This window comes from Marmota monax, unplaced genomic scaffold (genome assembly GCF_021218885.2).
Source record: "Marmota monax isolate L192 unplaced genomic scaffold, Marmota_monax_Labrador192_F-V1.1 WCK01_AAM20220418_F8-fsc00002, whole genome shotgun sequence".
Lineage (NCBI taxonomy): Eukaryota > Metazoa > Chordata > Mammalia > Rodentia > Sciuridae > Marmota > Marmota monax.
Genome location: NW_026693571.1, coordinates 44,585,677 through 44,599,458, shown reverse-complemented (window position 1 = coordinate 44,599,458; position 13,782 = coordinate 44,585,677). Strand labels below are relative to the sequence as shown.

General features: G+C 44.5%; 1 protein-coding gene across 7 annotated transcripts in view; it reads right to left on the bottom strand.

Annotated features, from left to right (window-relative positions):
* Nucleotides 1-13,782, bottom strand: part of Znf827 (zinc finger protein 827) — a 168,100-nt gene that overhangs the window by 69,084 nt on the left and 85,234 nt on the right. For all 7 annotated transcript variants that reach the window (XM_046458961.2, XM_046458964.2, XM_046458963.2 and 4 more), the window contains exons 6-7: nt 13,086-13,325; nt 10,335-10,392 (exon numbers count right to left, since the gene is read on the bottom strand). In XM_046458961.2, the coding sequence (XP_046314917.1) occupies nt 10,335-10,392; nt 13,086-13,325 (298 nt within the window). The remainder of the gene's footprint in view (nt 1-10,334; nt 10,393-13,085; nt 13,326-13,782) is intronic.

The following is a 13,782-nucleotide window of genomic DNA, read 5'->3' as shown; positions in this document are numbered from 1 at the left end:
TCCAAAAGAATTGCGTTAATTTTCCTTTTGTTTGTTTTATTTCAAGGAAAATTTAAGAACAAGTTCTCTGACTTGGATGTGTCTGACAGCCTGGAGGAAAGCTTGGTGGGAGCTCAGGTTTGCTCTCTCTAGCAGCCACACGCCCAGATGGCTGTCTGTGCTTCCCTGTGAATAGGGCCTCCTCCTCTCCACTAAGCCCCAGTTACCAACTCAAGACACTGTGGTACTAGATTTTGATATTGACATACCCTATTATTTTGTAAGAACTGAAATATCATACATTGAATTGGTATTTTAAAAACAGCTCTGCTGGTGTGATGGCTCACGCCTGTAATCCCAGGTACTCTGTAGGCTGAGGCAGGAGGATATAACAAGTTGGAAGCCATCCTGGATGATTTAGTGAGACCCTGTCACAAAATAAAATTTTAAAAGGGCTGGGGGGAGCCCAATAGTAGGGTGCTTGTCTATCATGTGTGAATCCCTGAGTTCAATCCTTAACACTGCAAAGCAACAAAAGCAACACACACACACACACACACTCCTCTCTGAGTCACTTAGACATTGTGACACACCCCAAGAGTAGCATCCTGCATTGACATTCTGAAGTGAGCAGGAGGCTGTAGCTGAGACAGTGATCTTCCATGTTCCCAGAAGTCACAAGAAGAAGCAGGCAATGGATCAAAGTTATTCCAAGAATAAATCTTACACTAGTTCAAAGACTTTCTGAATGTGGGGAACACGGATGCGTCCAAATTAAAAAGGATACAGGTACCCTCCATATCGCATCTCCACGTCTACATTCTGAAGCTAAAGGAAATGAGAACCGGAAATGTTGTCTTTGAACAAAAACTAGAGCTTGCTAACAACAAAAGATTATAGTCTTTGCTGAAGAACAGAATGGTTGTTTGCTTTTTTTTTTTTTAACTTCTTAAACTTATCAAGTGAGCAAGATGAGATTGTTTGAAGATGAGTAGAGGAAGTACTTGGGTTACTTATGACTATCTTCTCCACACTTCCAAAAGAAACTCCCCAGGAAGCTAGAGTAGCAAGCCTGGAAAAAGGCTCACAATTGAAAGAAAAAACCTTGTCACACTGTTGGCTTTTCATTTATAAAATGACATTACAGGCTGACTATCCCTTTTCTGAATCCTTGGGACCAGGAGGCTGTTTTGGAACATCTGTATGTACATAATGAGAGATCCTGGGGACAGAAGCCCAGTCTGAGCAGGACATTTGTTTGAATCATGTCTATGTCATACACTTGAAGGTAAGTGCACACAATACTTTATAGTGCTCTTGTGTTTCACTGAGACCTGTCACGTGAGTCCCCGCGTGAAACTTTCGACTTGGGGCATTGTGTCAATGCTTGGAAAGTTTTGGACTTGGGAACATTTCAAATTTCAGATTTTTGGATTAGGGATATTCAATTCATATTTCATTTTCAACATAATTTTCATGACTGATATAATTTTCTTCATTCTTAGTGCTGATTTTATTTTTCTTAAACATTACTCAACTAATGTATTAGTTAAAAAAACCTAGAATGTTTTTTCTCTTTTTATATATATTTAAAAATATGTGTTTAATATTTCTTTTTATCCACGTGTGTTTCGCCGCATATCGCTGATGGTATTCGAAGTTAGAAAGGTAATCTAAAATGAAAGAAAACACAGTTTTGATGGTATTCATGGACCCTGCCCTTCCCTTTTCAATATGCCTCTTCCTGAATGATTTCATTTATTTATTTATTGTAATAAAAAGAACCCTGGTTGGCAGGTCTGGGAATGTTGGGGAAAAGAGGACCCAAGATTAAAAACGAGTGTGAGCTCTTGCCCTGAAGATAACCCTTGCTATCCGAGACAGAAAATTCCTTATTCAAACTTAAAAGGAGCATAAGAGAGACCTCCGATGACCCCAGTGGGCTGGGCCTGGAAACCCAGCCATCGATCATGTTGGGCTACACATTTTCAAAGAAAGAGGTTCTGTAATGAGTCAAACTTGAATTAATCTCATACATTGGCAAGCGTCCGCTGGGACATTTATCTACAAATTGAGGCTGCCACCGCAAATCCAGGGCTTTCTAAACTGGGCCTTTGGGCAGAGGGGAACCAAGGTCACGCCATCGGTCACTCCCCACAGGCACCAGGGTGGTTTCTTCTTTTGTTTTTTTGGAGGGACCAGCAAGCTCAGAAGTGCTTCCTTCTCCTCCTGTTCCCCTGTCGGGCTGGGCACCTCGATGATTTAAAGCTAAAGGTGGTGTTAATTTTGTAAGGTATAAAATGGTATTGTGGAAAATAGTCTTTTTTTTTTTTAAGAGAGACATACCAAAGAACCTGGAGTGAGTATATATATCTGGGAGGTGATTTAGAATGCTGGGGTGGCAGAGCCTGGCATGTGTGAGGCCTGGGGTCCACGCCCAGCACCACAGGCAAAAAAAAAAATTTTTATATATATTAGTTGCATGACAAATGTTGATAATTATTCAATCAAGGAAATGGAGAGATGGAGGCTTATTATTTTGTTCTTTCACTATGCTTTGAAAATTTTCATAGTAATGAAAGACCAATAGCAAGAACTGAAGAAAACTGATGTAATGAATATTTCTTACATTATGGTAAGACAACAATAATGAATGATAGCAAAAGAAAAAAACACAAAGAAACAAATACAAATGAGCAAAATGCTCAACATCCTTAGGATCAATAAATTAAAAGGTTTTAGCCATAATATATGATTTTAATCTCCTCATTGGTTAAAATTTGTTTTTTTTTTTTTTTTGGTCAGACTTTTGAAATTCTGCCTCTCCCTCCATCGTTCCCGCTCACTGGTAGAATTTTATATTCAGTCCTTTTGGAAGTCAGTTTGACAATCATAGCAAAAGACTGAAAGGCTGGAATGGTTTTTCTGAGCCACTTTATCCTAGCAACAAGCTGGGGGAGGGAGAGTCCTTGACCTCCAGCAACAGGGGACTCAAAGAATAAGTGACAGGGTACCCCCACATGCAAACACCAAATACCGTGCGAGCATCTGAAGAGCAACACCCAGTTACATTTACTGCCCTGGAAAGATGTACTTACTGTACTGCTAGATACAGAAGCAAGATTTTACAACTAAATACTCAGTAGGATCCAGTTCTCTCTCTCTCTCTCTCTCTCTCTCACACACACACACATACACACACAGCATACACTGAAATAGAAAGGAACTCAGCAAGGCCCCATATCACTGCTGTGGCTCTCTCGGGCTAGTAGGATTCTAAGAGATGACTTTTCCTTCTGTAAGAGTCCCTACAATTATCGGAAAGTCAAAATCATTTTGAAAACTTAAAAAAATAGCTATCAAGTTTTACTGTTGAGGATCCTTCACTTATGAAGAGACTTGGTCTTGTACAGAGAGAGCTCGGAGGGACAGTGGCAAAGACGCAGGCAAGAAGAGCTATCTAACCTGGGACCCTCAGCACCAGCAGCTGCAGCTTCACGAGTCTAGAAGCTCCGGAAGGAAGGGGCTGCGTAAAAGATGGCAGAAGAAAAACAGAGCATCTTAGGAAAGAAATACCCACGGGAGATGTTTTGTATCGCCTTCTATTTGGGGTTGTCATAAAGGTGGCCAAGGGACAACCCAACACCTCAGGGCTGCTGAGGCTCTAGTATTCACCCACAAGAGAGCCAGGAAACTTCTGGGGACAAGGAGCACAATGCCTGGCCTTGTGAAGCGCCCTGCAGTGGAGACCCAGGGAGCCCCAGCCAACTGCAGGCCAAGGAAGTGAACCCTGCACATCCGGAGCCTGGAAATGTCAGCCGGAGGACCTGATCTCCCGCAGGAATCCGATTTCACACGTAAACAAGGACAATGGGCACTCTGCTGAGGTAAGCTGTGCACACAGGAACCTGGTCCTCCGCACCAAGACACAAGAGAGTCGTGTGGCTGCTGTATATCACACCCCAAAATGTGAACACCACCGCCCCCCTGCAGCAACATGCAGCAGAGCTGTCTGGCCTCTAAACAGAGGCCTGCCTTGCATACTGTGCTGCATTTCTAGTAACAACCACAGAGACACTTTGAGAGGAAATCCCAGATAAGATCAGGGTGGAAGCCAGCATCTAAAGCCAGGTACACCTTTGGGTCACGCGCCCCTGCACTGCCCGCATGGGTAGCCAGAGAACACAGGCTGTGGCTAGCTGCTCACAAGATTGACAGAGACTTATGAGACTTCACTGCTGATTATCAGGAGTTACACAACCAGGGCAGACGACCATTGCAAGCCAGTAGAAACCCAGCGGGGAGAACCCGTGGGAAGTGGAGGAGAGAAGTCACAGCCCTCAGCAGACCCTGCCAAGGAGATTTAAATGTGCTGCTCTGGAGTGCACAATTCTAGGTGCGCCATTATTTCAACCAATGTTTCTGTATAGTTGCCACAAATGGGCGGGGAAATGGCAGGCCACACTGGTAGGACCAGGGAGTAGAGGAATAGATGAAAGTACTGTGAAATGCTTTGTGATGAGAAGGGGGAGATAAGATGAACCAGCAATGATATACAAAGTAGCTTCAGGCCAGGTGTGGTATGTGCGTGCCTGCACATGTGAAGAATAATCTACGGTTTTCAAGAATGGGTTTTAATTTCTTTGACAAATGAAAATTTAAAGGTAAGTGAAAAGGGATATAAAAATACTCGAGTCAATATTTGCGTTGGGGCAGTTACAGAGTAGTGCAGGCTGTGCACTGCACAAAAGCATCAGACGTGGTTAATATCACAGACATCAAAGGTTGAAATATTTATATTGTGAAAGTATTTCAGTAGATGGCAGTGTAATGAGAAAGAGTGTCTAAAATTTGCAGTGGTACCATGTGACCCTCAAATAGCCTTGTCTTCCAAAAAAAAAAAAAAAAGAAGAAAAATCATAACTGAAGGGGCTCTATGAAATTAGTAGTAATTTCCATCCTTTAGAACTAAAATTCTCCGAGCATTTAATTTAAAATCACAAAATAGAAGGGTAAAGGGAGCATATGGAGAGGTACTGAAAAACCACCAATTTCATTTGCTCTGTTTCCTGTTTCTTTCCTTAATTGGTTCTGCCTAATTCAGTGTTCTCTGAAAGTAATTTTTACTTTTTAAGGTAATACAGCATTATTTCCTTATGCTCTCCAAAGAAATGAAAAGGGGGGAAATTGCCTGAATTGAGGCAGCACATCATGCTTTTACAAATTTGAGCAATTTCTATTACTGAATCATAAATATTTAAGGGCAGAATTGAAACCATCACGCAGGAAAATTCTCTATTGGACACTCCCAAGTGAATATGTCTTTTAGCAAACACTGTTTGTGCCATTATCTAAATCATAGGAAAATAGCCCACATTTCAGATTCTGAAAATTGGGCAAATTAAATATTGGTGTGCACAGCATGAGATGAGTCTATCTTTCTCTGATTTTTCTCCCCCCACTGCCGCCTTTTGTCTAGGCATGCAGAACAGGATGATTCCGGCAAATGCTTCCTTGCTTTTGGGATAAAGCAAGCCAGGTGTGAGAAGTTTTTTCTCATAGGCCTGCAATCTTATACCCCTACGGATGCTGAATTATTAACGGGGAAAAGAGAGAACAAATAATCCAGAGAGGGTTCCTGGCAGCCATTGTTTGAGGTTCGGGGTGTCGCCCAACACTGAGCACGGCGGAGTCACCTGCCAGGAACTATCTGGTTCCTACTCTAGGGCTCTGTTTCCCTTCTTGGATCTTATCTGGCATCTGTCGGGGCGATGGTCCATGTCGAAAGATATAGATCCTCTTTTTATTCCATTAACCTTCGGGATCTGGTTATGATATCATGCCTCATGTATTTTCATCTACCAAATGATCCTAATAGCTGGTTATCTGCTCCCCGCAGAACCCAGGCTCGTGCTGGGAGAGGAAGGAGGAAAATCAGGATTCTATTAGTCTCATCAGTGCTCGGTCCTGCAGTTCTCCTGGGTCTGGCCGGGACTCTCTCCTCATCTCATCTGTCAGATAGAATGGCACGAAGATCGCTCGGTTCACATGCTATCTCAGAGGGGACCCAGTTGGATTGAATTTTCTAGACTCAGGTTGAACAGGCAAAAGGACTGCCGCCTTAGCATTTGCAGTGAAGTTCCAGCTACGGGACCTGATCAGCGGAGGTGTCTGTGTGAGGGTGCAAACAAGGGCGGGTGGCGGGGACAGGGCCGAAGACTGGTGAGCAGGACCACCTGATCCAATCATGCCAGCTGCTAAGTAAATGGATTTTTCTGCCTGGCTACATGGGGCACTTTGGTAGATTGCTTTTCTCCTTTACTTTTGGGATGCAGAATAGGATGATTCCAGCAAATTGGGAAGATGATCCTAATTTACACAGCTGAGTCTAAGTTCTTAGGATGGAAAAAACCAGACCAAACCAAAACAAAATGCATTTTACCAGTTTTGAAGACGGTGTCTGGGATGGGCTTCAAAATCACATCGGGGGAGGGGGAAGGAGGGAGGGAGATGGGGAAGCAACGTGGCTGGGACCCGAGCATCTGGCTGGGACCCGAGCATCGTTTCATCTGGGTGAAAGGTACAAGCCCTCCACTTCAGTCAGTGCTCGAGATTTCCCACGGTAAGAGTTAAACAGAATGAGGCAGAGAATCAGTGATCCAGAAACCTGCTAGTTACTGATCTCAACCTTTAGCGTCACTGAAACCTCGTTTTAAAAGCTGCTAATGAGGATTGCCGTCTCACATTGTTTTCTGCTCTCCACACCTGCCCGGCTGGCTTATAAGAGGTCCAACAGAGAGCTGAGTGGTCAGTGGCCAGGGGTGAGGAGGGAGGATGTGAAGAGGAGTCACACCAGCCTGCACAGGATGAAGGAGCTGCTCATACCATGGGCTTCATGTTCTTGGGGCCCAGAATGGAAATCAGCACCCCACCCCCTGTCACTGACCAGCATGGATGGGGACGCCAAGCTGTGGTGCATTGGGGTGCTACACTCTTCTTTACCTACTGTGGATGGAATCAATGTCAGAATCAATAGCAATCAACTGGGCAGAGGAGCTGTGGGCTTATAAGGACAGGGAGAAAACCCACTGCTTCAGTATTGTACGCACCCCCCACGTCCCTGGGACTCCAGGAGGTGGAGCCTGCAAGGCGGTCGGGCATCCGAGGGCACAAGGAAGGCAAGAAAGGTTCCATCTTAGTCCTGTGAGGCTGGTGTCCTGGAGCCGCCCTTCATGATTAAACTGTCTTGAATACACCTAGTAACCCTCCTCCATGGAAAATTCTGAACGTGATTCCCATCATTGGCCATTTCTTTGAATAGTCAGCTTCTTCTAGGAAATCAGACATAAGACGTAGGATAACTAAATATCCCACTAAGTACTTAAAAATCTGGAGGTACAGGAATTTGGAGGCTTGATGTACATCTTTTTTGAACTGCACCATGAATCATACCTTACAACAAAGCATACACTGATCTTGAGCTTACAAAACAAGTTCCTTCTAAAAACAGGAATCAGAAAAGAGAGGCGGCGGGCGGGGAGGGGAGAGGGGATTTCTGCTATCAGTTAAATTAAAGACCATTTCTTGGCATCAAGCAGCTTGATTCTATTGCACTTGAAGCAACGGGGTAAGAGGTAAAAGAGAACCTATTTGTGGATAGGCTAATTGAGCCAGTGGCCCACTTGAAGGAAACATAAAAGCATACCAAGGATTTGGTAGAATTATAAGCCGAGAGTTTCTGTAACACAGGTTTCTGCTTCCAGGGACTCCTAGGAAGCTGTTCTTCCTTTGCTTTGGGCAAAAGATCTGATTTAAGTTTCTTCTTACTCATAATCTCCCAGCAAGAGGAGAATTTAAGGATTGCTTCATTTTTGCCAAATGGTAAAAAAAAAGCTCTTCCACCCTCTAATTACGCCTTAGCACCAGCCAAGGCAATTGAGCCTGAGGTGCACTTCAGCTCTCTGGGGCTAGTTCAAACCTCCTCCTGCCTCTTCCCAGAAAACCTAAAAAGCCTAAAATAACACGGTGTCCAGGCACCCCTTTCTGTGATGTATTACCGGGTGATCTTAAAAGGCTGGCAGGAACCCCCTTGGGATGTGCCCTTGGGTCCTGCCCAGGTCCTCCTTCCTACACTGGGCACCCACTCGAGCTGCTGAGTGCTGACCATGATTGAGAACCCTCCCTGCCCCGGGGAGGACACCTCCGCTCTGGGGGGACCTGAAGCAAGAGAACAATTTGGGGGTGCAGCCTTTGGTGCACCTGGGATGGAGCTGAGGCTAAACCCCCAGTGAAACCATATCCTAGATGGGCTCCGCCTGCTTCCCTCTCCTGCCCATCACCTCCCCTCTGAGGGCACTTCCCAAGGAAAGCACCCCCTGGGAATCCCTATCTTCTGCTCTGTTTCTAGAGAACCTGCCTGTGACACTTCAAGAACCCGATGGAAGCCAATTAAAGTTAGTGGGTATTGTGTTTAGGGAGTGGTCTGTAAAGGCCCACCAACCTGGTGCCTTCCACCCGTGCTTAGACCCAGAGACATAAGATACAGCTTTAGGATTACATGAAGGAGGAGGCTGCAGTCTACTGCAGCTCCCATCTGCTTGGGGTCCAACTTAATAGACAAAATAGCCTTTCCGCTCCCAGACTCAGTTCCCAGTACCCTCCTCAGAGCATCTTCACGAGACTCGCTTTCCATCCGCATCACAGACCTGGCTTCCCCAGCACTGTCCAGCCCAGGAGGCGGCAGGTGGCTTTGTGGGTTTCTGATTGATATTCCTGGATTCCAATTCACAGAATTTTAAAACACCTTGGGTTTAAGTCCATGTGAGTCCTGTCCACATGCCTGATGATGCCCTGAGGTCCATTCACCAAAATGAAAAGCATCATTTATCTTGTGTTTCAAGAATGAAAAAGAGAAAACCAATCAACCGCACCGTCAGGAAGACTGTCTCTGCTCAGGACAGCCAAGTTCCTTGTCCTAAAGAGATCTCGGTAGCTTGGGGCTTGTTCTCCTGGTTCCTAGCCACTATCCTGTACACTTATATCCCTCTTGTCCATCCTGTAAAGCTTCTGTCTTGGGCTAACTTACAAAACGGAGCATGGTTTTAGAGTGGAGGATGGTCTTTCAGAGGCGGAGGCTGAGTCTTCCCTGAACTCCTTTTCCACAGCGTGTGTGTTTGTGGCAGGGGACTGGATGGTTGGTTCTTGCCTCTGACACTTCTGGGTGGCCTTTAAACCCCATCTGTCCATCCACACTGGCTGGCCCTCCTCTTTTCCTCATGGCAGAATGATGGGCAGCCAACACTAGCTACCTCCTTGAACTGCATTTTCCAAATAGAAAACTTCCTTCCCCCTAAGTGTTGATAATACTGATTTTCTTATAGCTTTAATTAATTAATTAATTATTATTTTTTGGTACCGAGAATTGAATCCAGGAACACTTAACTTCTGAGCCACATCCCCAGTCCTTTCTTATATTTTATTAGAGACAGGGTCTCGCTGAGTTGGTTAGGGCCTTTCTAAGTTGCTGAGGCTGGCTTTGAACTTGAGATCCTCCCGCGCCACTGGGATTACAGGTGTGGGCCACCGTACCTGGCCAAAAGTAATTTATTTCTGATACAAGCTCTCCCTGTGTTGCCCAGACAGGCCCTGGACTCCTGGTCTTAAGTGATCCTCCTGTTTCAGCCTCCTGAGCAGTTGGCACCACACTCGGTTCTTGCAATTTTTAAAAGTATTCTCTTTCTTTTGCTTTAAAAACTCTTGCCCTCCACCCAACGCTATGGAGGTAAAAGTGTGATATCCTTGGTGACAAATCATCAGCTCCCAGCCAAACAGCAAGGAGCAGAGTTGCAATAAGGACCTCAGTTTACCGACAGGGTGTGAGAACTCATGAGCTACAGACCCTACCGCCCATCTCAGCCTTGCCACCCATTTAAACTCTCAAGTCAACAAACTTCTGTTAGTTGGCAGTGTAGCCTGTGTAACATGTGCTTAGGATCCATCATGAGGTCTCGGGTTTAATTCTAGTACAAAAAAAAAAAAAGAAAGAAAGAAGAAGAAAAAAATTCTGCAATGCTGATAATAATATGTACATCCCAAAATTATTGGAAGAAATAATAACATGGAAAATTCCCAGCAAGGTGAGAGGATGTTTCACAAACATTAGGGTCTTCCTCTTGTTGTCCTTGATTTCTGTGTTTTCCCATCAACTGAGAGTTTCTGGTGGAACCAGGTGGAAGGGGTGTGGCTCCTCCAGCCCTGGAGGAAGCAGTCTGGGCCAAGGTCAAGTGCGGGCCTGGGCCGGCCTGAGGCCCCACACACAAGGGCGCTCTGAGGGGACCCCACACAAAGTGGCCTACCTGGTGGTCGTCCGGATGGTGTTTTCTTTCGTGTGATTGTGCTCTTTGCTCACTTTTTCTGGAGGGAGAAAGAATGAAACGTAGATCTCTTATGTTGTGTTCACTGAGCTTTCCTCGTTTAGCAGAAAACACCCCAGCTTTTCTTGTCTCTTGTGGCTTTCTTTGGGTTTCCTTTTTCAACATTCAAACCCTCCCTGTCTTACTGAGCAAGATGCCTCAAAAGTGCGCAGACAAAACCCAAAGAATTTTATTGAAAAACCAATCAAAGGGGACTAGTTAGTAAGTTTCAGGTGTGATGTCTGATTTCCATCGGCCCTGGTGAGCACGCACACTCCCCACCCACAGTGATACGTATGCAGAGACAATGATGTCTACTCTGTATTTCCCCAGCCGAAAATTTCTGCTTTCCTCTGATTCAGCATGAAAACTGCAATTGTTGCAACTGTTCTGCCCCTGGCTTTGATGACAACCTTTACGCATTCTGTATTGTCAGGCCCCTTTGTGAGAGGGGATATAAAAACAGCTAGAAGACCTCTGGGTGCCGCAGTCATCGACGGCTGATTCTGATAAATGTCACCATGGACAAAAACAGATCATTAGACACGAAGAGGGAAACCCTCCCTTCCTGGGTCTTGGGGTGTGAATCTCCCAGCTGTCAGAAATTATTTAATTAGTTTCTAAGAACACAAAAGTTGATCTCTGGCTTTTTCAATCCAGTTCAAATGGGAGGACTCTACCGGGACCACGGCAGCCCTCAATGGCTTCCTTAAAGCAGCTAGAGAAACCATGGCTAACTCTAGGAGGGTCTCAGATTTCAACGGCAGGACCAGGAACAAACTCCTGATCCTGTGGGGTTTTAGAAAAATGTAAACCAAGGTTTACGACATCTGTCCCACACTTTGTAATACTAGTCTGAAGCCACAGTACGTGTGTTTACGTAGACAATTCCTTTCTGTCCATTCAACAATGACAAGGGTGAACTGGGAATGCCAGCCAGTGTTCTTGCAAGAGAGCGGGAAGTCAGGGCTAAGTGACTTGTCTGAGGTCAGTGACAGCGCCAGGGTGAGAACTCTCAGACACTGAGCTGATAGGAGACTGTGATAATGTACTGTCAGAGACTTTCTGAAAAGAACCACACAGGTCTCACTTTTGCTAATTTTAACTCTCAAATGATTTTAATCATTGTCAAAGTGATACTGTTTTCAGATATGTCTCAGGCTTTAAAAAAAAAAAATCACATGGTTTTGGAGCTTGTAAAGACCCGTGTCCTATTAAATTTACCAAACTGGTGATTTCCAATAATGAAGAGAGCTGAGCAAAAACAGCCCTTGTTGGAGAAGCTGGGGGCCACCATTTTCAGCACGATCTGGTAGTTACCCAGCTAGGAGTTGTCTCCAGGCCAAGGAGAAAGTGAACCATCATGGAGGAACACAGATTCTTCCCTGTGTTTTTTGTAGGGAGGAAAGTAAGTGAACAGGGCTGGGGATGTGGCTCAAGCGGTAGCGCCCTCGCCTGGCATGCGTGCGGCCCGGGTTCGATCCTCAGCACCACATACAAACAAAGATGTTGTGTCCGCCGATAACTAAAAAATAAATATTAAAATTCTCTCTCTCTCTTTAAAAAAAAAAGACACTAAGTCTCCTTAATAGTCCATCAAAAAAAAATTTATATATTAAAAAAAAAGAAAGAAAGTAAGTGAACACTTAAATAATGCGGAATTTAGGGCTGGGGTTGTGGCTCAGCAGCGAGCACTCACCTGGCACGTGTGGGGCATTGGGTTTGATCCTTAGCACCACATAAAAATGAACAAATAAAATAAAAGCATTCTGTCCATCTACCACTATAAAAAATAATTTAAAAAAATGAAGAATTTAGTGGATGTTTTGTTACCCATAACAAAACAGTTTATCAAACAAGTTCTACTGATGCATAAACTTCAAAGTGTAGGCCAGTGCTTGGCTGTGGACTATGGACTTTTGTGTATTTAGAAGCTAATTAAATAATATTTCTATCATAATCTGAGTCTTCTCTGTGTACATATCAGTGCCATTCAAGTTCAAAGAATAACTGCATATTAAATTTGTGAGGGACAAATGGTGTGTAGCTTGAAAAGAGCTGCAGATAGGGACAGCTTAGGTGCTGGGACCCTCAACTACTTCATCCAGACACTTCACTGGGCTGGCCATTACTGCACTTTTGAATTGAAAGTATTCAAAGTAGAAAAAGTTGGCTTACAGAAAATATTCTCTTAGGCTCTACCTGGAAGTAGTCTTCATCCTTTTGATTTCTGTTTAGCAAGTTATAATAGGATCTCATTAAGCCAGACCACACTAACTTGGAGTTCATGGCAATTCAGTCAACACTGGAGCAAACGTCAGTGTGTCTTTTGCACAGTAGGAAAAAATAAAATGGCTGTTAATCCGATCAACAAACCAAATCAAAATCAGAGGTAAGGTTTTTTTAGCCTGGATCATTTGCACCAAATTGCAGAGTTCTCATTTCAAAAGATTTTTAACTATTTACTAAAGAAAGTCTGGCAGGAATTCTAATTGGCGATGCCTTATTAACTGCTCATTTGGGTGGCAGTCTGGGTGTTAAAGTAACAAAATTGATTTCTGTCTAAAACTTCCTATCATATGTGGGTTGGCTTTTCTTTTTTTCCTTTTTATTTATTTATTTATTTCCTTGTTAAAAGGGCCTTCCTCCCCATGATTTCAAATTTTTGCCTTTTCTTCCCTAACCCCAACATACCCGACAGTTGAAAGAGAAGCTCGGAGGCCATCTTTACAGAGATGTCCTGACTGAAGAGGTTCCTCTCTGGGGGTACCCTGCCCTCTGGCATCTTCTGTAAGGGTTCGGTTTTCTCTCGCCCGATTAAAGTGCTGTAGCCAGCATTCCGGCTGGGTGATATGGAGACGGGGGCGTCCTGGACATCAACCTCCATGGGTTCCTCTTTAATCTTCACGGTCCGCGTTTCCTTGTAGCTTTCCGCTGCAAGCAGGTGAACAGAGAGAAACAAAGACACACCACTGTTTCTTAATTCTGAACCAACTCCAGATTCTAATCGCAAAGAAAACTCCGAGGCTGAGTGAAGGAACAGTCTGGAAAGAGTGGGCGCCATGACACTCCAGATCATTGATCGACACCATTGGTCCAACCCATCTGACTTCTAAAAAGGTGAGAGATTGAGGCTTCCACTTTGCAGCCCAGAGAAATGAAGTGTCTTGTCCAAAGTCACACAGAGGGCCATGGAGACAGGTCCGGGTGTCTAGGTCTAGAACTCACTAGGTTTCCTGACTGGGTCTCCTTACAGCCCCCAGGCCCCCTTCCTCTCCACTATGCTGCTTCCAGAACCAACCGAGAACATGGTCAATGCCTGTCCTTGTTCTATCTAGAACTGACTCAATTTCAGTGAATCAAATAAGAGCAAGCCTGTTAATACTATAAT